Here is a 24309-nt window from a genome sequence, read left to right as displayed (position 1 = left end):
AATTATAGTTGCATATAGATATCCCCTATAGACGGCCGTAATAGCTGGATGTAGTGAGTTCTAAGCTTCTTAAAACTATTGGTTGAACCCAATAGTGACTGGTAAATTACCATATTGTAAACAGGTGCTTATTTTGGCAGAATAACTAGAGGAGAACATAGGATATATATATATATATATATATATATATATATATATATATATATATATATATATATATATATATATATATATATACGGTGTCTTTGCATGATGCAAAACAAAGTGCAACAGCCAAGTCGGTCAGTGTTGTCCTCGGCTTATAACGCATTCCGGAAAAAATTTTTTTTTTTTTTAATTACCTGCGAGATCGTTCCTGATTTGTCTAGCATCAGTCAACGCTATGTCAACTTTGGGTTGTTGGCTGAACTCTAAGCCTTTCGCCAAGTTAGCAACCTGCGTGACTACTTCCCTCGCACGATCGCCGCTCTCTCTAGCAGTTGACAAAGTTTTATCAGCTTCAGCTGCTAGATCCGTCGCTTTACCAATTAGAGCATCGCTGTCTCCCGCCGTGTATTCAGCCTGATGGAAATTGGATAAATATTTTTTTATACAGTTTGGAATGGTAAATGCTGACAGCCTATCTGATGAAATGAGTTAACCCTGTTAGGTCAGTCTCTACACAGCTACCCTAGAAACAGCCGTGGTTAATTCTTAGTGAACTCGTTTCGATGGGTCAATTGACTTAACTTTTTTCTCATCTACAGTCCTTCACTGGTATTCTGTCAACGCATACTAACAACGCAGACGGGGTGATCAGTTTATTGTTATCCCAATTAAGCCGTCGTTTACACGCAAGAATAAAAGCACCCACTGTGACCTACATGTTACCCTGCTTGTGTTGTTATTCTGAAGACAATGGTATATATATATATATATATATATATATATATATATATATATATATATAGATATGAAGGTTCTAGGTATAGTCATTTGGCAAATACACGTGTTGGCTAGAGATACCCAGACAAGTATCAAATGAATCTATTATATACTCCTATGAGAGAAAATTTGACATTGGATGTCGCTTATTAGTTTATTTTGATGATGCGATGATGATTCTATGAATATTTATTCATCATCATTATCATATATGACAGCAAAAGCCAAATCAATGTTATAAACCTAGTGTGCTAACATATAAAATTATAATAAAAGTATTTAACCCGACTCCAGATATATCTGAGCCGCTTCTAATATCTTTGGCAGGCTCCTACTAAATGAATCAATGATGTTTATAATATTATTTAATAAATTAGTTTGTCACTAGTCTAGTGGAGCAAGTTACTTAATCATACCGATCGCAGCAGTTTCGCGGCGGCTTCCTCCAATACTTTCAGCTCCACTGTCACGTGCTCAACGTCCACATTGCGGAGCTCGGCGACCCGGGGTCTCAGCAGCTCCGTCTGATTCGATATGTAGTTGAGGCGCTGCGTTGTGAAGAACGAGTCCGCTTTGTCCTGGACAAGATATATTTGTTGTTTAAAATAGTGTTATTACAGTTTGAAGAACACTTCCTTTGTAATAAGGGAAGTTGGTGAAGAGTGAAACATACTCGTTGATCATAAACAGGCTTACTGCAGATTAACACGAGAAGTATTCTGATCTTAACTAGTTACAATGCACTTTTACATTAATTCTTACGTACTAATATTAGATATAACGTTAGAACATCATTTAACTTTCCATGCGTTTTAACATTTTTAACGGATATGTCATAATCTACATACCACTTACCATATTAATTACATACAACTACATATCAATTACTATATCACACCTTCTCTGAAAAAGTGTTAGGGTATCCGTCCTCTCTCTCTGAAAGTATCAATCTATTTACAAAAATACCATTAAATAAAAATAAAAAAAATATCTCGTTATAATTTTATTAATATCAGCCATTAACTGTTAATTGCTGGACATAAGCTTTCCCTATAAGGGAAGTTTAGCTCGTAGTTGTCACGTTTGACAGATGGGTGAGCAACCGCAGTTAGGCTTTTAGAGATATTACAAGAGGGATACTGCTGATCACCCCTCGTCCTCTCTTAGTCGCCTCTTACGACACCCACGGGAAAGAAAGGGGTGGCCCATTCTATGACGGAATATACACAACGTTATAATACTTAGATCTAACTTTATGGACTGTTACTACTTTATTTTTCATTACAAATCACTAACCATTGTTTTAAACTTAATTCGAATTCTTATACGAGTACATCTCTTGAATTCATCTCTAATTATTTTTATTAAATAACATTGATTTATTTATACATTATTCATATTTTACTCAATATTTAATTTCCACGATATCTTGTGCACAGGATACCCCCTGAGTCGTCTCAATTTTCTTTTTATTTGAAGAAACATTTTCTTCTATCTTCTTGAAGAGTACCTATACGTTTTTTTCTACTAGACTTGTAGAGTTTTATACCTTAATATATATTTATAATAATATCCTTAAATTCTCTGAAGTAATCTTCACCCAATATATTATGGGAATTGCATTCTACCTTTTTAAATATATAGATTATTTTCCTAAACGCGCTTTATTAACTTGAATATTCAAATAAAGAAATCCTGTAAGTATAGATAAATGCCTTTTATCGTAACATTATAAATCTTAACAGATGGTAAACTCTTTAGGCAATCGTATTTCAATACCGAAAATGACACGCCTGAATCTGCTGTTATAGTACATTATTGCAGCGGCCAGCAACTGAGGCATTGATGGACGAACGTGCAAATGTGGGCCGAGGCGTAGCCGAGGCACACATACATGAGTCCATCAATGCCTAGTTGTGGCCAAGGTTTGTATACTACTTTTCTCAAACAATGCGCGAAAATCAAAAACACAATTTTACTTTTTAATGATGAATAACTAACAATAATACTTTTTCACGCGCCATAATGTTCCTTTGTTTTTTTTTTTTCAATAAACAGCTTTCTCTTTTCAAGCCTGTTCGAAATTTAAATAGAACTTTTTATTAGATACCTCCTTGGTAGCCATGTTTCGAAGTAAAAGGTCCTTCCATTTTTAAATTATAGGACAGATATGAGTTTACATAGTAATTTATCTGGCCGCAAAACACGACAGATATGGATTTTCATATAACTTTTGCCGGCCGCTGCCCGAATGTATCTGGCCAGTACGGCAATTTTGATTTATCTCAAAGAAGATTGTCAAAATAATGTTCACATTTCCAAGCACGTTTGAGAAAAATTTATATCCTTGTTTAAATACTGATATAATATTTCACAATATTATTTCTATTAAGGGCTAAAATCTTCATATTTGTGTCCTTGTGGCCAACGTTTTTTGAGGAATTTTTCTCGTTGTTTTCATTATCAGCTGAGGTTTCGATGTAATTTATACATTTGTCTTTATTTATTGTACAGCCTTCCTTACTGTGCGTTACTCCAATTTGTTGATTGCACATTTTATAATTTTTACTTTGCACTTGACCTCGTTTCCGAATATGGTCATAATATCTTGCATTATTATTTCTCTTCTTAATAAATTTTACTGAATTCGATTTAAAACGCGTTTGAAAAGGCTTTGGAATAAATTCTTTGTCTTCTGTCGCTAACACAATAGCTTCACGTATATTCGTATGTGAGATTACATAGATAATCTATTGTTATTTAATCTGTAAACCAATTGGTTAATTGTATTTTATTCATTAATCGACAATACAATGTCGTACTTTGAATGAAGGTGTCCAGTCCGAATATTTATCGAATCAATAAATAATCTTTTTATTTCTTTCCCAAATTCTAAAATTGACCTTGCTGACATTTTTGTAATTGGGACAAGATACATGCATGTGATTTTTATGGTAACGACCATTTTTTAATGTTTTCTATAAATTAATCAATGGTGTTACAACTTGGTTTGAATTTTAACTTGGCACCTCATAATTTTGTTTGTAAAACAAAATTTATTAATATGTGACGATTGTCAGCTATTAAAATGCTTTAAGAATTTAGTATAAAAATTTATGAGAAAATTAACTAAAAACTAAGTTTTAAACGTGATTAATGACTAATTATTAGTCATTAATCAATATAAATAGCACTTTATATAATAGCATTTAAAAAAAAGCTTTATAAAGTATAGGAACAATTGAAAATACATTAAAATATAATATCTTAGTGGCTCTGACAACTTTAATCAACTTTCGAGCACTCAATATATTATTTAGTTATCAAATACTGTTAATAAATTCCAGCATATATTTAATAGCTACTATTTTAAATTTAATTTGTCTCAGATAAATTCACGACTCACAATACTATTTTAACACAATACACATGAGCACGAGAGAAAAGAAATGATAGATAGATCACTCACTTCAACATGACAGAGAGAGGGGCTTCCACTGTTACAATCTTCAATCCAAAAGTATGGATCTAGTTATTATATAGTATCCATTTAGTCCTGTATTGACGATAAAAGTTTTCTTGCAGAGCCAGCTGTTGGCCCATTTGGTCTATATTTCCTCTTCTTCTTAACTCTCCCAATTATAAAAAATAGTTTAATTCGTTACCTTTTCCATGCCAATGTCCATTGTGAGAGTATTCCCTGATCCATATTTATAGCTACGTGGTCACTTCATAGTTACTAACGCCATGTATTGAGTAAGGTCGGTGGTGAGTGAAACACACTCGTTGGTGGTTGTAAACTGGTGTACTTCAGGTTTACATGATGAATACTCTGATCCTAGCTAGTTACAATATCATTTTATATTTACTCTTACGTGCTGATACGAAATATAATATTAGAAAATTATTTAATATATTTCACGTAACGTGCCATTGTCTAAATTACCATATCGCCATTATCAGTAGACAGAACATTGTATTAAGAATTATCAAGTAATCATTTGAGATGATAAGGCGTAAATAAAGACAATGACAATGACCCTTAAGTCTTAGGAGAGATTTTGCCTCACTCTGCGTGTTCTACCGCCTGTACAATGGATTGTGCTCAGATGAATTGTTCAATATGATGCCCACAGCCACTTTCTACTATCGTACGGCTTGCCATTGACAGGGAGTTCATTCTCATGTCCTACAGCCTCAATGGTCGCGTACTGCGCGGTTTCAAAGATGTTTCCTCCCACGAACACTCAGGTTGTGGAATGAGCTCCCTGCCGAGGTTTTCCCAAGAGACTACAGCATGGGGTTCTTCAAATGGGGGGTAAAGAGGTTTCTTCAGGGTCGGCAACGCACGCGTAATATCTCTGGTATTGCAGGCGTTCATAGGCTACGATAACTACTTACCATCAGGTGGGCCGTCAGCTTGTTTGTCATTCTAAGTTGTATAAAAAAAAAATATAATTATATATTATAAAATTACCTTGAACTCTTGGGTTTCGTTAGCAAGCATATCAGTCATATCTTCAACAGAGAATATAAGGGCATCGGTACACGAGTCGCACTCCAGACATCTCTCGTGCGGTATCAATACCCATCTGGGGAACACATACAATGTTACGAATATTCAGTTGATAATAAAATTAAAGGCGTGTAATTATTAAAATTATGCTCATGTAATATAAATGTTTCATTTAATACATTATTATATTTAATATATAATATAATAACAGGTTTCAAACCTTCTATGTTTTACTTTAGTGGTATATATAATATTTTTTATCAAAAAATTCATACCTCTCAGGGCAGCGGTCACACTTCTCGCCTATGACTCCTGGCAGGCACTCGCATTGACCAGTCGAGTTGCACGTGAACCCGTGTGAATATCCAGTGTTGCAGTTGCAATCTGTTATATACATTATTAATTAGTTTTTATAAACTAATTACGTTTTTAATTTTATAATTTTAATTAAGTATAAGTCCCTTATGGGACTTAGCATGATGGCATCTATAATTCTAGATATATTTGTTCACAATTATGAACTTAATATTAGTACTTTCTGGTATTTTTTTTTAAAGATAATTTAGACTAGATTCTTCGATGACAGAATGCAATAGCTAATAGAATAATGATAACAAAATTGATTTAAAACAGAAGCTGCAAATAATAATTGTTTTAATAAGGTTTACAGTAAGTAGAAACAAAAATTTCTCCCAAGAAATATTTAAAAAAAATTTAAGTACGCTTTTATACAGGAAACCTTAAAAGGTGCTTAATCGAATTATTAGAAATTTTGACAATTTCATAAATGAATATAAACAATAATATTAAACACTGGAACACACTCTCACTCGACATAAGATCTATCCTAAACAATCTAGCTTTTAAACATAAATTGCGCACCTATTTTTTAGAAAAATCACTTTGCCTTTAAATTTAATCTTGTTGGTTACTCTGTTTGAATCATAGATTGCTACTTGCTCTTCTATTACAGTTGTTTTACATAGTATTTTTTATATATGTATTTATTATAAGCATATATTTATTTATTTATTATATTAGATGTATGTTTATGTTGATCTAATTATATCTTTATACTAAATAAATATATTAAGTATTGCTTTATTTTCCCAATGGTTGACTGGTAGAGAACACCGCCCGGTATTAAGTCCGCCAAATGTACATAGAATTTTACTGTGCATTAAAGTTTAAATAAATAAATAAATAATATTGTTGATATGAAGGAGTCTATAAAGATAGTTTATAATAAAAGTACAGTTTATAATCAGACTGTAATAGGGGGACTGAGAATCCCATTCCCTACAATATATCCAATCAGGTCGTCCTCCTCGCGGTTCCCCCTGGAAACTATCATGGTTAATTCCTGATGAATTCATCATGATGGGCTAACTGACCTGCTTCATCCTCACCTATCATTCTTGACTGGTGCTCCGCCAGCGTATCCCGTTAGCGCAAGCGGGGTTACCATACCATTTTCACCCATCAAAAAAAAAAAAAACAGACTGTAATACTTACGGTCACACCCTTCTTTCGTGTAATTCCAGTAGCCAGCCGCGCACTGATCACAGTGTCTGCCAGTCACGCCTTTTGCACATCTGTAATATTATCGCTATTTGCTTTAGACATATATTTTTGACATTATAACCCTTTGTCAGCCATCATCATATCAGCCTTTAACTCTTCACTGCTGACCTTAAGCCTCCCTTTTGGGGGGGTCCCAGTAATTGCCACGCTTCCAGGGGAGTTGGCAACCGCAGTTCGGCTTTTAGAGGTGTTTTAAGAGGGACGCTGCTGCCCATCCCTCGCCGTCCCTTAGTCGCCTCTTACGAGGCTCACGGGAAAAGGAGGGGAGACCTATTCTACGTCGGGACCACACGCCCAAATATTTGTCAGTGAATAGGATTAAATATTGCGGTAAGTTATTCTTTTAACATTGCCCCCCCCCCCATGCAAAGAAAGTAAGTAAATGCAATATTGCTTTGATCAAGTTCAAATACTAAATACGTTGGGACATAGGTAGCATGATAACGTCAATGACTCTGAAATGTTTAGTTTTTTTTTTTTTAATTTGGAACATCTCAGTAGCTAAAGTCAATAAGAGTCGTGATCTTAAAATGATTAAGGAAAGACGGTTTTATGAAGTCACAGAGTGGACACGATATCTATTATAGGGTATAAATGTAGATTAAAATCCTTGATGCGTACCTGCACTGTCCAGTAGAGTCATCGCACTGTGTGGACTCAGAAGCTGGGCCACAATCGCAGGGGGTACAACCGAACCCGCTGTCGAGACCCCAGTGGTCAGGTGCGCAGCGGTCACATTTCTCACCGATGACCCCCGGCCGACAAACGCACGTTCCCGTCGTGGGGTCACAATGATCCATACCCAAATCGTCGCATATGCATGCTACATGAAAGAATTATAAATTAAGGATACAGGTATCTTAATCCAATAGAAAATAAATTGTTTGAATAAATACCCATTCATTTGTTGGCAATTGTAGCTAAAATTTAGAGAAATTGGTGTACGTGATCAATACTTATTTTTTTTTTAAATAAATCATCAAAGGACACCTGATATTAACAGAATACGTGTGAAGAACAAAAGTAATTTTAATTAAATATATCTCCCATATCTAGAACTAACAAAATTTTTCATCGTGCCTCCCACCAAATTGTTTATAATTACTCCTCTCCATCCAAAGGTTGCCTGGAAGAGATCGCTCTTAGCGATAAGGTCGCCCATTGTTTTCTCATTGTGATTATTTCTTGTAATTATTTATATTTATAATAAGTTTACTATTGGAATCTTTTGGAGGAAACAATAAAAAGTATCTATTTATCTATATTAAACTGTGGTAAACGGTGTAGATGACAAATTTACTTAATGTTTTTCTTTTATTAATATAATGTATTATTCTTTATTTTGTCATTTTTAGTTTATCCAAATAAAAGAAACAAACTTTAAATAAATTTAAATATTATAATTATTGATATTCGTATATAGTAGTGTATGTCTTTAGTATATTTAATTGTATGTATTTATTTATGTAATATTAGAGTATTTACATAATTTTCAGTTTTATGCGCATGTCTTCACGAAGCACTTCATTTTAACTTGTTGCTTTCGTAAAACTGGCTTAGTATTTTAATTTAATTTATATTTGTAAACCACCGTGTCTTGGTAATCTCATATGGACTCCCGCGATACAGGTTCTCCTAGTGCGGGGTCCAATGTACTCGCTGTTGTAAATTTTTTTTTGTATTTAATAAATAAATAAATAAAAATAAAAAATTGTAAATAAATAAAAATAAAAGAATATCATTTAAAAAATAACAGATCACGTACTAGTTCTTATTAATGCACATATAGTACTTGAATATAATACTATTGCTTCTAATAATATATATATATTACATACAGTAAGATCAACGGATGTATTTGATGGTATTCTTCACTTAGTCCCATCCTTTCACTACTCACCAGTACAGTTTTTCGAGAAGATAGCGTCTCCGTAGAAGCCTGGTGCACATAGATTACACGCGGCGCCTGCCGTATTATTCACACATTTGAGACAATCTCCTGTAATACTATCGCAAGAGCCTGGCTCATCTCGTATGATGTTCCCGGAACAATTGCAGGGTTTACAGTAGTCACCTGTTGACAAATTAACATTTTTTCTATATTTCCTCAGATTTATTTAGTTTTAATCAATTTAAATCTGTATTTAATCATCAATAAGATATTATATGTGCCACTGTGCAAAACTAATTTAGGATTGAGTGCTCCGCTTGCAAGAATATGCAATAACTATAATCATATATGCGGTTTAGATCCGGATATACCATAGACGTAAGCCATGATTCGTTGGCAGTGTTTCGCGGTAAGATCCTGAACACCATGTAGATTTGATGATATTGTCCAGTCTTGTTTTATATTTAATTGAATTTTGTAATAAAGAATATGTAATTATAAATTTAATTTATTATATTAATTATAACATTTATATGCATGTAATCTGTAGTCAATGTTGTGTACGCCTGCTATAGGTATGCATATCCGCATGCTACACAAAAAAATGTTATTTAATTTATGTATTATATGTATTCTGTTGGTGTGCCTAATTCGAAATAAATAAAGAAATAAATAAAATTGTTGCAAGAAATAGATGGGTAATGTAAAATTAAAGTACAGAGAAATAATACCTTAATGAGTAGAAATAATAATTCAGAAAGGAGACTGTGAATGTCAAAGTGATCAGTGAAGTCTGATCTCCATAATGCTATTTATATATATACAATAAACTGAGTTGTGACCATTTTGATTAAAGAAAAAATTGTTACTTGTTTTATATATATTTTTTTATATATATGCATTCTTTTATCTATTTTCAGTGAGTAGGTATGTTTGTTGTACTGTCTTTTTTTATGTAAATTAGAATGGCAAACAAGCTGACGGCCCAACAGATGGAAAGTGGTAACCGTCGCTTATAGACGAGCAATACCATGGACGTAACAGAGTATACTGTTTCGCCCGTGATACCCTCACAAGCATTACAATTCCTGAGGACTAAGGTGTTATTCCTCTGTACCCTATAAATTTGTCTATCTGTTATGTCATGTTTATAGGCGACGGTTACCACTTTCCATCAAGTGGGCCGTCAGCTTGTTTGCCATTCTAAGTTGTATAAAAAAAAAATTACTGCCATATCCCACCCTTCAAACACAGTTGCTCCACGATAGAAACACGAATGGGAAAGAGGTACTTAAGCAAACGATTTTTGTAAAAAGTCTCTCTCCGATGGTGTGGTGTAAGTAATGTAAATAAATTATCTATCTATCTATTTATACAAGGAGGTGACGGTCATCGAGTCATCTGTCAGCTCCTTTGTCACTTCAAGTAGCATAACAAAAGCAATACCAATTTGTTCCGGTTGGCCGTAGTATCCTGCGGCGCAGTGGTCGCATCTCGCTCCAGCGTACCCCGGCTGACACTCGCACGATATCAAAGAACCGTTTGCGCTCAGCTCACAGCTGACCGCGAAGCTGAAAAGATAATCCATTAAGTGAACTATGCCATATATTCTGATATACTATGAATAGTTGCTGAATTTATCCTTATCAAAAATTAAATCATCACACAGCTCGACAGGGAGTTCACCCTCATAACCTAGAGTGTAGGTGGTTGCCTACAACGCGATTTCAGACATGTTTTCTCCCACGAACGATTATGGAATAAGTTCCCTGTCGAGGTTTTTCCAAAAGACTACAGCATAGGGTTTTTCAAAAAAGGGGTAAAGAGTTCTCTTCAGGGTCAGCAATGTGCAGGTAATACTCCTGATATTGCAGACATTCATAGGGCACAGTAACCGCTTACGATCAGGTATGATCAGGCCGGGCATACGGCCTACCTGAAGGTAAGCGGTTACTGTGCAGTTGTCCCTTAGTCGCCTCTAACGATACCCACGGGAAAAGAAAAGGTGGCATTTTCTATGCTAGGACTACACAGCCATGTGGTGTGATAAATGGATAAAAATTCCCAAATAGAGCGTAGAGGCAGAGTCAGTTTAAGAGCCAGTATTACTGTTATTGTAACTGCAACAGTTGACTTATTTGCTTTTTATATTACTTAGATATGTTAACGATGTTACCCTTAGTGAAGAGTGAGTCGTGAAGTTAAATTCAAAAATATAGAAGCGGCAAGAAGACCTTGGGTCATTTATATAATTTATCGCATTTGATTTTTAACCAATCGATATAATGTTTGTGCTTACTTGTTCGAGGCGTAGGGTATAGGACACGCGCAGATGAGGCAATCGCGGGGGGTACCAACTGTCGCGTTACCGTGGTAACCTGGGATACACATCTCGCAATGATCACCCATTGTGTTATCCGTACAATCCTGTAAAATTTAAGTTCTTTTAATTTTTGATCTTTTGACAGATAATTATGAGAATATCATATCACTTATTAACGATGGTAAATGTAAACGTAACGAGGTCCAGGATGCGTTTCGAGATCCAGAAAATTATGGAAAAAAAAATTTTAAACTGGCTCGGATCTGGGTATTTCGGAATGTACCCCCAATCAGCTTTACAGTTTCGCTATACGCTCACTCAGGAAATAAAAAATAACTAATAAAACAAAAACAAGCCATTGGTGTAATTGTGTGAGACTTATTGTCGAAGTAAACTTACCAAACATATGCCAGTGTTGACGTCACACTCTCTCGAATGCCCATTGCATTGGCAGGGCACGCACAGTCCAGCGTACGGCCCCGAGCTGAGTCTGTAGTAGCCAACGGCACATTGTTCGCACGACAAGCCTCTGTAAGCCTGGGGGCACTGACATTCCTCCACGGAGTCAGCTCTTTTCGAGTACTCCACGTATTCATCCGTACCCACGTCTAGTGATACGCTCGATAGTCTGTGCAAAAGAGGATAAAGTTCGTAAATCTGGTACAAATATTTATATATCCATTTTTATTTAATAATATTTATTTATTTTATTCACATATTTATATAAATATTACCTTATATAGGTTGCGACTTTTTAAGATTATGGTATTACGTCTCCGTAGATTGAAATTTCACTGTCATATCCCACTCTTCAAACCGAAACACAGTATAAGAGTATAAAATATTTATTGCAAAAAAAACACAATTATAGAAGAAAATAAATAAATATTACATATATAAGTAGTGTCCCATATTAGACAAAAGGAACTGGCTCAGCTGATGCTGTGAGTGTCCCAGTGCAATGTGTACAGCTGCACAGTGCCTGGTTTTCAGCCAGTCCCTCTCTTAAGAAAATATAACAAAAATGCAAATGGCTAAGGGTACATGGAACATGATAGGATAGAAGTACTCAAGCAGATGGCCTTTTTATCATCTCCCTCCGATAAAGGTGTCAGTAAAAGAAGATTATTTTTGGGTCGCGACTTTAAAAAGATAAAGAAATGCTACCTAAGTATAAGTACTTACACAGTATTAACAGTTTCATGCCAGTACGTAGCCCTGATGTATATACTGGTGACATTGACCAGTGTAGTCATGAACTGGTTACGGGTAACGGCCGAGCCGTCCAGGTTGGTGAACTGGTCCTCTGAAAGTTTGAGCGCGTGGGTCCAGGTCGTCAGCGAGGGCGGCTGCTCGATGCTGTTGTGGACGAGGTAGCCGTTGGCTCCGCCGATGATGACGTCGGGGGCTGCGGCAGCGCGGCCGCCGTCCCTCGCCGTGTAGTACACGGAGTAGGTTAGGTACCCACCGTAAGATGTTAGACGTTTACCTAAGGAAATGACAAGTTCTTAATTTATAACACCAATGTGACTACAGTTTGTTGCTAATAAAGCCGTTGATGCTAATTTTTTTAAGCAACTTAGAATGGCAAACAAGCTGACGGCCCGCCTGATGGAAAGTGGTATCGGTCGCCTATATACATGAGCAATACCATGGACATTGTGATGATCCCCCCCCCTGTTCCCTTTTATAAATAACTACCCTCTAACTAAACCTACACATGGAAAACCTACTAAAGCCTACGAAAAGCCTACGAAAGCCTACCCTAATGAAAACCTACGAAAATCTAATGAAAACCTACCCTAAAGAATGGCCTAACACCCTCAATATAACCCCATACCTATGTTGCCTTATACACCCCAAACATCCTATGAACCATATAAACCCTTACAATAAATACATAATATTGAACAGATCTTAGAGTAGAACACTTGATCATCTGGCCAGATAAATAAATGTGTGATCGTCTAGTAATGTAGGACCCGTTGTGTGTGTAATAACCAAAAGGTTCTTTAATTGGTATACGATAGGAGTTAAATAATGAAGATGATTGATAAATCTTTAAAGATTAAGAATAAATAATGAATTATACTCATAATTCGTGTAACTAGGAAGTTAAGTTAATTTAATATTAAATTACAGAATAACTGTAATAAAAAAAAAATGGGGGAGTGGTCGAGCCCCCCACATGCCCAGACCAGTGGAAGACTTTCCAACTATCTATTTCTCTTCCTCCTGAAAGGTAGGGAAGGGTATTACTATGGTAATAAGGGAAGAGTATTCTCAGTTCCAAACCAAACATAAGTACATTTACTTCAACATTACAGTGGCTCCACCAGCCCCACGATGCTTCCAGTATAAGTTGTTGTTTGCCAGAGGCAAAAGGATCGGAACTGAAATCCCAGGATCACTCCGACACAAGAGAATGGTATGAAAACACTTCACCATGAGACATTAAGCATGAGCAGATATTCCAAACCAACACTGTAATAGTGCAATAAATACAACTATTCCATCATCATCATCGTCTGAATCATCATTAATCAATCAATTTGTTTATATTAAATAGTTCAGTTTTCGTAGCGGTCACCCATAGGAAACCCTGTTTCTTTTCCATGTACTTATATGGTATTAAACCTATTGTACTATAGGCGAACCATCACAACATAACAGGGTATACTGCTTCGCCCATGATACCCCTCATGCGTTGCCATTCCTGAGGACTTAGGTATTTGTCTGTACCCTGTAAATTCACTGCCATATCCAACCCTTTAAACCGGTTATTCGTCATTGTATAAACTTTACATTCGATACTCGTACTTGAAAAAGATTGATCATACAATAGCGGTATTATTTTCATACAGGGCTCTCTTTTTGTCAACTTGTAGTCAACTTTTGAAGTGCTATAAGGAAATAATAGAGTGTTTTAAAGTTTGTTGTCAATAAACAACTTTATCATCAAAAACCCAGAGACTAACTTTCGGAATATAAAAAAAAAAGTAAATAAGTAAGAATTTAAAAATACAGACATCTGGAAATAAACTTTTACGACTGAAAAACAAAAGAATGTAACGTGGGAAACACGTTATTTATTACGAAATTGTGTGTATTACAAGAAACAGTATTGTAGGTAAGGCAGTAATTGAGAGGCAAAAGTTAGACATTCCAGCAAGTTACCTCTATGTTCCATTTGTCTGCTAGATAAACTGTCATATCTGTCTGTTTACTGTATATCTATCTTTTTTTTTTTTTTTATTGTACGGATAATCCGGTAGTATTGTTTTATTATAACCCTATTCCCTTTGGCCGCAACAGAATATCAGTGCTTTACTCTTTTGAGGGCGAAGCAATAAACTGAGTTGTGGCCATTTTGTATTGCTATGGCACACTCACAAACGAAAATTGTATTTAGCTTTGTGTATTTTTTTTTTTTATCATTTATGTTATCTCGCTTTTTTTGTATATGTATGTTGTAATTTGTGTGCTGTAAGTAATGCAAATAAATTATCTATCTATTTATCTATTATAATGATGTCTCTGGAACACTCATCGCCTTACTACTATATCGTCCGTTAGTCGCGAACTTTCTGGAAGCGCGAGAGGCGCAATCCTATAGTTCGGTCGCGCCTGCGCTGTACATTTAGATGGGTCTTACGGCGTAGGTACTTACTATACGTACGTAATATGTATACATTTCGGTGTTACAAGAATTATTAAAATTAATCACGTAATTGGTGTAGATATTATGTAATATTAGTTTAGTATTGTATTTGAAGACGTGGAGCAATAATATAAATAGAAATAATTTTATATTAATAAGAAATAAAAAATAAAAAAATACAGACTGAGTCCATCGTGCAAACTATAGTTCTATAAGTGATAATAGCTAGCAGCTAGCAAGCTAAAAGTTCATTAAATTACGATGTTCCATGTCTATTTCTCTTTGTTAGGCTTTAACAAGTACTATTTATATATACTTGAATAATATTTAAAAAACGAACAGAGTTTCGTGCCTTCAATCACATTGTTTATAACTACTCTTTTCCATCCACAGGTTGCCTGGAAGAGATCGTTCTTAAGCGGAAAGGCCGCCCGTTTTCTTAGTGTAATATTTTCTTGTAATTATTTGTATTTATAATAAGTTTACTATTGTAATCTTATGTAGGAAACAGTAAAGAGTATCTATCTATCTATTATACTCTAGTAGTATTTGCCTGATTTCTTTCAACATTGCATTCTACCTAGTAAATACCTAGGATCTTAAGGTCCAGAAAAAACCATCAGCAGTTTATTTATTTATTTATTTGAAAATTACTCACCACACTTACAGTTTCCCAAAACGTGTAGTGAGCCGAAGTTTTATTTTACAAACTTACAAATTTTGTACAACATTTTAAAAATATATTTCTTTTGTAATTAAATATGTCAATATCTGGCTGCTGAGCAATCAGAGAATTGAGCAGAGAAATAGCCTGATACGTGGGAGCAAACTGAGCAGTACAGGTACGAACCGGCGGTGCCGATAGTAGTCTACAAGCACGCAATCGCATGCAGCGTTGGGGTGCGTACAAAGAACAACGGCTAAGAGTTGCAGGATTGTCTATTCCGCCGTTGAGCAACTGATAATAGTGCATCATCAAATTGCACTTTCGCCTTACCTCGAGCGTTTCTAGACCTACCATACCGGATACGAACAGTGATGGGTACAAATAAGGATAGTAGCCGTTAATATATTTATTAAAAAAAAATAAGAAATACAAACTTACCAAGGTAATATTGAGGTGCAGCGAAATAAAGTACTTTGGGACTATCGTCTCCCGTACCAAGAAGGTTCGCTTGTATGGCAGTGTCGTTTATTGGTGCCGGATCTAGCGACTGCGGGAATATACTGAGGGTGCGGTTTGCATCGATGTTAGACAACTGCCAGTCACTCATTCCGTTGATCTAGAAATTTATTTATTTATTTATTTATTTATAGGATTACCAACATAAGATACAGCTACAATAAAGCTAAATTTTAATACAATACACTGGCAGATCAGATCTCACTGTTCTTACATTTATAGGCAACCACAGCATGCCTTGTGTTTGACAAACATTAAAATATAATTAAATTATTAAATAAGTAAAGATATTAACAATACGAATAATAATATAATATAAATAATGGAAATTGTATTCAAATTATTATAAAATATAAATAAATATAATGTAATGGGGAGGTATATCAACACTTTAATTTAGTCATGAATACAGAATGACTATCGTTGTGAATATCAAGTTCAGGCTTGGTTTTTACAATTTCGTTGAAATTATGTTTTATGATTTAGTTCCAAGATAATCGAAGCTGAATATTATCACAAAATCTTTATACTACGCTACTGCTACCTACTTGAAGAAAGAGTATGGATTACACATCTCTCTCTTCAGTCTCTTGGCAGAGTGGTCGTGGTTTTTACAATGACGGTGGACCGTCGGATGGATGTCTCCGTCTACTTCTGTTCGCCGCCGAGCGAGAGCATTCCACAATAGATTGCTGTGTGGCCGTTTTGATGAGGTCAGTCCATCGCGTTGGAGATATGTATGTATGGATTACACATACATACATACATATCTGTCATGTTTGTCTCCCATTAGAGTCGGCAGAAACAATGGAGAAACATTCAGTATGGATTACATTTACTATTGGGAGACTTTGTACAAAAGTCGTTTGCTTGGGCACCTCTGTTCTATTCGTGTTTCTACCGTGAAGCAGTTGTGTTCGCATGGCTGTGTTTTGGTTTGAAGGGTGGAATATGGCAGTGAATAAACATGGTACAGAGGGATAACACCTGAATCCTCAGGAAAGGCAACACATAGGGAGGTATCATGGGCGAAATAGTATACTCTGTTATATCCATGGTACTGCTCATGTCTATAGGCGACGGTTACCACTTTCCATCAGGTGGGCCGTCAGCTTGTTTTTCATTCGAAGTTGCATAAAAAAACGTACAGACTTGAAAAATCATCTATGAAGATCTTCATGACCTATAACATTATTAAAATCATCTTCTGTCGTAGTTTGTACTAATTTATATAATATCTTTAAAATTAATCAATGAATCGTTATAATGAGCCATTCCAATAATGCTGTAAAATATCACAGATAATATAATTTTTTTGTTTTTTAATTTAAGAGTTTCCTCTTGTCGGTGCAACTAATTCATGCATCTTCTTCCAGCCAGCTCTATGTATATATATATATATATATATATATTACTATACCAGTAAAAATAAGACAGTTATTTGAACAAAATTCTTACCTCGAACCAATACAGCGACGAGCTGGTACACCTGGTAGTCTTTCCGAAGCAATAGCACTTTGTGCAGCCGTCCGGATTTTCTTCTTGCAAATTGAAATAGTCTTCTTTGCAGGTGTCACAAGACTAAAGAATAAAATTATCATATAAGTGCCTAATACTAAATTCAAATTATTATTAAAAAAAAAAATGGCTACTTGGTAAATGCTATTTACAATTTGAATGAATTCTTTGCTCTTTGACATTTTTTTTTTATATTGACATTATAAATAATTTAATTAATATATAAGGTGATCATTAATATATTCTAATGGTGACCATGAGTTAGTCTGTGACTGTTGATTGACGTGCTTTATTTTATTTTCAACTTTATTGACGATTTCATTGTATGATTGTAAAATAATTAATGTTATGTAATTAATCGTATTGTATGCCCGATGTATGGGTAGGTTGTTTTCCTTTAAGACGTTAATAATATCTTACGAAAAATTGTAATGTACAACTCACAATAAATATTTATTCTATTCTATTCTAGTATAGGTATAAAAATGTGTTATTTACTATGCCCAGAAACTTCATTTGCATGGGAAAGAAAATATCCAATGTGTTCTCCATTAAAACTCATTAAGTCCTTTGAGAAAGATTTTCTGTGAGATGTCGTTAGAAATTTTCAAATTTTTGGGCATAACTTTTTGGGGACCATTTTCTGGGAGACCGTTAACCTTTTGTTCTCATTGGAACTTTGAAAACTTCCTTCTTGGTTATATAGAGAACCCTGAGTAAAATTTACCAGAGGGAGACTTTGTACAAAAGTCGATTGCTTGGGTACCTCTGTCCCATTCGTGTTTCTACTGTGAAGCAGGTGTGTTTGCATGGCTGTGTTTCGGTTTGAAGGGTGGGATATGGCGTGAATTTATTGGGTACAGAGTAATAACATCTGAGTCCTCAGGAATGGCAACGCATGGGGGGTATCATGGGCGAAACAGTATACTCTATTATGTACATGGTACTGCTCATATCTATAGGCGACGGTTACCACTTTCCATCAGGTGGGCCGTTAGCTTGTTTGTCATTCCAAGTTGTAAAAAAAAAAATATATTTAAATCCAACGGTTTCAGCTGTTAGTAAACTAAACTAGATCAATTAATCCCTTGAAGTATTTCATTTAGTGGATGGAGGGAAAATGAGAAGAGGAGGGGGTTAATGTTATTTTGCTTTATTTGTCTCGTCGGTAGGTACATGAGATATGAAGAGATCAAGGATTATTACGATAACACCTGTTAATTACAGATAAACTGTACGAATGGGGGAGGGGATTATTGGTAATAGGGAGGCCTCCATTACTAACAATATATCCTCCGTACAGTTTCTATGATGGAATGTATGATAGTCAAATAGTTCTAATTGAAGGGTCAACTGATCTGATATCATCCTCACCTTATATATATAATATTTTTCTATTCTGCCAGCGTATACTGTTAACGCAAGTGAGGTTATCGTTTTATTATCTGTCATTTGAGAATAGCTTACTTGTCCGTAAACGTGCTTCTTGCAGTAGCACTGCGCCGTGTTCTGGTCGCAAACGTCGTCGGTAGTCCCGTCGCGGACGCACGAGCACGGCAAGCAGTCGGGGAACGCGTAGTGGCCAGGCACGCAATGGTCGCATACACGACCGATCACGTTCTCTTTGCAACTGTATGGTTTAAAATAGAAGGATGCTACTTTTGGTAAAAAGTTTAAAAGCTGGAAGACAACAATAAACGGGGATAAGTATCAAATTTTTCCTTTTAAGAAATAACAATAGGAATACGTATTTAAAAAGTAAATTTCTCACTTGTTATTTATAATACCATATTGAATTTTCTCTCATTATCTCAGACTTTAGAGACACTGCTTGTAAAAAATAATCGATATGCGAAGGTTCTACGTCGCGACCTGTTCTAAAAAATGCATTTTCTAAACATACTTAGAGGCATATAAACAAAAAGATATAAGGCTACTTCTGGGAAAAAACATAACAGTATGCAAGTTTTACATGAAATCATGTAATAATATATTTTAATGCAATGTGTACAATATGATCGATTTCATCTCATACACTTACATCAATTCATCATTTAAATTTGAGAATAATGCTAATATATGTAATATGGGGGGAAAGAGATTGTTAGCAATGGAGACTGAGAATCCCATTGCTAGCAATATACCTAACCAGGTCGACCTTCTCGCGGTTCTCCTTGGAAACTGTCATGGTTAATTCCTGATGAATTCATTATGATGGGCTAACTGGCTTTTTTTCATTCTCATCTATCACCCTTCAATGGTGCTCTGCCAGCGTATCCCGTTAGCGCAGGCGGGGTTACCATACCATTTTCACCCATTAAAAAAAAATGTAATGTTAGTATTTTTCTCAAAATCGTCCCCAGGTGCTAGGTAATAATATAGGCTTAGAGAAATGGTGCCCCAGAATTGACCACAATGTAAGTTTTCTTAAACATCTTGGCATATACATGTGTGTTGACGATGGAAGTAGTTTTTTTTTGCGGAGCAAAATGTGGGCAAATGTAGAAGATTGGGTAGTGGTAAACTATAAAAGGGCTGATAGGTTATTTTCTATCAGGGTGTCGGTGAACAATTTCAATTCGCAGTTCCTGCAAAAGCTAATGCTTCCAAAATAACTTTTTTGAAGACTAGAAACCAAAAAGTTCGCTGAAATTAGACAGAAATCGCATTTGTTGAAAATCATCCTGATATTATCGAATCCGGAATACATCCGGCATTACTCACTCGCAATTCCCAGTCTCGTTGTGACATTGCATCCGATTGGCAATAACGCCAAGTGGGTTGCAGTTGCAGTCGTCGCAGCCACGCTGCATGTCGAAGTTGAACGTGAACGGCTTGCAGCTGTCGCACTTCTCGCCCTGTACGTTCTTCGGACATATACACATGCCTGTTGGACGAATAGGAATCATTAAAAACTCGTCTTTTCCTGCGACTTCGTGTGATCTAGATATCAATATATAAATCGTATACAAATTGATCAAGATAAAATTAGACTAGGTCTTTTATCGTAAATATAATAGTATATGCACTCAGAATTTTGAAACAATTTAAGTTATTAAAGAGCTAAGATATACCAAATAAAATTTCACGTTTAAAATACATAAATTTGGATGGGCCTGAATAAAAAAATATAAATACAACAAAATAAATAATACAGCAAAATAAACAACACAACAAAATAAATAATACAACAAAATAAATAATACAACAAAGTAAATAATACAACAAAGAGTAAATACTAATTTAAAACGTTATTCACCATCATCATCGCAAATGGCCGCGTCGGAGCAATGGCAGGGCCTGCAGTTGGGGAAGCCGTAGTATCCGGTCCTGCAGGCGCTGCACGAGCGTCCAATGACGTTGGGCTTGCACGGACACTGGCCGCCGAATGTGTTGCACTCCAGCTCCGTGGAGCCGGTGAAACTGCACATGCACGCCAGCGCTCCACTGTTGTACTCAGAGGTGATCGAGAACATGGCGTCACGGCAAAAACCTGGCACATATAGTTTATGTTTGATATTCATGTTGTTGTAGGAATTAGGAGAGAACCCATGATCAATAAATATTAATGATGACGTTGAAAATGAAGGTTTTTTTTTCATATTTCTTATTGTCAGTGTGAAAGTTGTAGATGCATCCATTGAAAAGTGGAAGTGTTATCTAGAACAGTGATTCCTAAAGTGGGTTCCGTAAAAAAGTTACCAGGTTTCCGAGAAATTATTTATATGGTGAAACAATTTCATTCTTCACATTAAAAGTTAAAGGAAACTATAAAGTGTTATACTTTTAAAATATTTCTAAGGAAAGCTTCTGTTCTTCTTTAAATTACAGTGTTTTTGATCTGTAATCGTTTGATATGGGGTTGCATAAAATAAAAGACATTTGATGGGCGTTCCGTTATCTTAAAAGTTTAGGAATCTCTAATCTAGAAAGCCAAAATATTATGCCTTTTATTTCAGTTATTGTATTGGTTATTTTGGCTTTAAAAATATGAAGTCGTATATAATACGTGTATAAAGAGCATATCATACAATGCATTGTGACGCTATGGTTTGAGCGTTGCCATTTTATGGACTATAGTTTTAAGACTTTATTTACATATTTGTCTATATATGCATGAAAAATTTGTATCATGCTAACAGGACTCTTTATTTTTCTTGCTGTGCATAATATTTCCAAAGATTTTAAAAATATTTGTTGTAAACAAAAGCTCTGTAGTAAAATCTTACCAGTTTCATTGGAACTGATGTAATAGTGGTCAGCTGCACAATTCTCAATAAACTGCCGTGTGTTGTCCACCATATTTATTTCTTTGAGTGCTCCTTCTACAAAGTCCGGTGCAGCCACAACTAGTATGTAATCCAGCCAAACTCCTTTGCTATTGTTGCCCTGTATTTAAAGTATATTTTTTATACACTGTTGTTGTATGCAAAAATTATCTATAGAAAAAAAAAGAATTACGAAACAATTTTATTATTAGTCAATATAGTGATTCGTTGAATGAATAACATGATGGCCGAAAAAGGCGGGAAACGTTAAACTTGGCCATATTCTGAAGAACGAAAAACTAAAATAAAATACTTGACGCTAGCAGAAATGGTCGTAAAATAGAGACCAATTGCCATTGAAAAAAAGAAAAGAAAGAAGTCTTACCATAAAAGTGATAGTGACGTTCTCATTAACAGGAAACTGGTTCCTGTCATCAGGAAGCTGCAATAGTGACCTGCACCCTGAGTTTGAAGGGCAATGCTCTACAGGAAGAAACATCTCATAGGTTTGACCATCGATGACCACTTTAGCGTTGATGTTACTCTCTGGGGAAAATAAATCAACATTTTAAATACATATTTATAGACGATGATTACCATTTATCATCGGGCGGGCCGTTAGCTTGTTTGTCATTCTAAATACAAAAAACATTTTCCACCGCTGCTACATAAGTCTCCCACACAGACTGCTACAAGGAACGGTCCTGAGTCACTTGCATTCATTGACTTCCTGCAATACATTTGATGCCACTCCATCTAGTGGGAGGTCATCCTAAATTGCGTTTGCCCGTACGGGGTCGCTGCTGGAGAACCTCTCTTTCCCATCTCTTGTCAGTTTTTTGAGATATGTGACTATTATCAATTAATTATTGTTAGCAAATTTGGACAACGAACCTATTGTGCACTTCAAAATAAATATTGCTCAGTTTTAAGATCATATGACTGTAATGTATGTGATGTTTGTATACCATCAGAGTGAAGAATATTTTTGAGTAGTATTAAAATAAATGCCGTGTGGTCCCGGCGTAGAATGGGCCACCTCTTTCTTTTCGCGTCGTAAGAGGCGACTAAGGGAACTAAATAATTGAAGGATGAGCAGCAGCTTCTCTCTTAAAATATCACCAAAGCTTAATTGCGGTTGCTAACCCGCCTGCCAAGCGTGGCAACTACTGGTAAAGCTCCCCTTGTGGGGAAGGCCTATGTTCAGCAGTGGACACTTAAAGGCTGATGTGATGATGATAATAATAATACAATTGCGTTCAAGTCATTGACTTTTTGACTGACATTGACAAATGATCAGCAGGAGACCAGAAACATTGTAAAATTCTGAGTGGTGTAAAAGTACTCACGCGGATTTTCTGGTTGATAATAATGCACGACGAACTTGTAATCGCTTGGCGCTGGTACTTTTGTTTCCACCGTCACTGGTTCTGTGTCGGATGATAGGTAGACGACTGTAGTTGAGTTGTCCAGGATAGGCGGACGAGTCACAGCGTCTCCGCCCGATCCTGATTCAATTTCCACCTAATACAGAATGGCATTGTTAATTTTAGTTTAATTACTTCACTATCAAAGAAAAAGGGGAAAAAGAAATACTATTTTATGGTATCCACAAATCACAAATTTGGACAATAATCGATTGAAATAATGAAGTCCAGATACTGGTTCTGTTATCACTTTTGATCAAGTTACCAGTTTGAGACCATATTTTGGAAGAAACTTTAATTTACTTTCTTAAGCCTAAACATACAACAATAAGAATTATATATTTAGCACAATTCACCAAATTATATACTAATTACAAAATATAAGAGAATTATAAAATCGTTTATAACTATATCGAAAGGGTTTCCAGTTTAGCTGAAGCTGAGTGGTACGTATGTGAATTCAGTGCTGATTTTCAACCTATTGACTTATCAATAGGTTGACTTTTTAATCTGGTGAATAGCCCTATCTGCCTTAGCAGATAGGGCTATTCACCAGATTAAAAAGTAGAAAAAATTGTCCTAAAAATTCCTGGCTATGTTAATATTTTACCTTTTTAGAATCAACTGCAGCCGAGAAGACAGCTGGTTCGCAGCGTCCATTTCTCCGCAAACAGTACGGCCGGGGAGTAATGTAGTCCAAATGCCATTCTGACTCCGGTATAGCTATGATGGACTTGATACCTGCTAATGTGTCCCGCTCGCCCTATTTGGAGAAATTAATGAAAAAGCGATAAATTGAGTATTGAGTACGTAAACCAGTATTAAGGCTGATGGAGAACATGGAAAATTAAACATGTGTATCATTATATTACATTATATCTCTTATACGAGTAGACAAATAGAATAGAGAGGGGGAAAAGGGATTGTTAGTAATGGAGACTGAGAATCCCATTGCTAGCAATATACCCAACCAGGTCCACCTCCTCGCGGTTCTCCCTGGAAACTATCATGGTT

The 24309-nt window shown here is 35.5% G+C and overlaps 1 protein-coding gene across 1 annotated transcript in view; it reads right to left on the bottom strand.

The window, feature by feature from the left end:
- LOC113513456 (laminin subunit alpha) overlaps positions 1-24309 on the bottom strand; it is an 86623-nt gene that overhangs the window by 21909 nt on the left and 40405 nt on the right. The window contains exons 21-40 of the mRNA XM_052895483.1: positions 23906-24058; positions 23218-23392; positions 22254-22414; positions 21830-21989; positions 20860-21093; positions 20325-20487; positions 19068-19230; positions 17541-17663; positions 16005-16182; positions 12424-12727; positions 11638-11866; positions 11215-11342; positions 10362-10486; positions 8925-9098; positions 7646-7847; positions 6956-7035; positions 5716-5824; positions 5402-5516; positions 1341-1502; positions 342-561 (exon numbers count right to left, since the gene is read on the bottom strand). Coding sequence (XP_052751443.1) covers positions 342-561; positions 1341-1502; positions 5402-5516; positions 5716-5824; positions 6956-7035; positions 7646-7847; positions 8925-9098; positions 10362-10486; positions 11215-11342; positions 11638-11866; positions 12424-12727; positions 16005-16182; positions 17541-17663; positions 19068-19230; positions 20325-20487; positions 20860-21093; positions 21830-21989; positions 22254-22414; positions 23218-23392; positions 23906-24058 — 3358 coding nt within the window. The remainder of the gene's footprint in view (positions 1-341; positions 562-1340; positions 1503-5401; positions 5517-5715; positions 5825-6955; positions 7036-7645; positions 7848-8924; positions 9099-10361; positions 10487-11214; positions 11343-11637; positions 11867-12423; positions 12728-16004; positions 16183-17540; positions 17664-19067; positions 19231-20324; positions 20488-20859; positions 21094-21829; positions 21990-22253; positions 22415-23217; positions 23393-23905; positions 24059-24309) is intronic.

Source organism: Galleria mellonella, unplaced genomic scaffold, assembly GCF_026898425.1.
Source record: "Galleria mellonella isolate WM207_F2 unplaced genomic scaffold, CSIRO_AGI_GalMel_v1 utg28, whole genome shotgun sequence".
NCBI lineage: Eukaryota > Metazoa > Arthropoda > Insecta > Lepidoptera > Pyralidae > Galleria > Galleria mellonella.
This window is presented reverse-complemented; position numbering and strand designations above follow the sequence as displayed.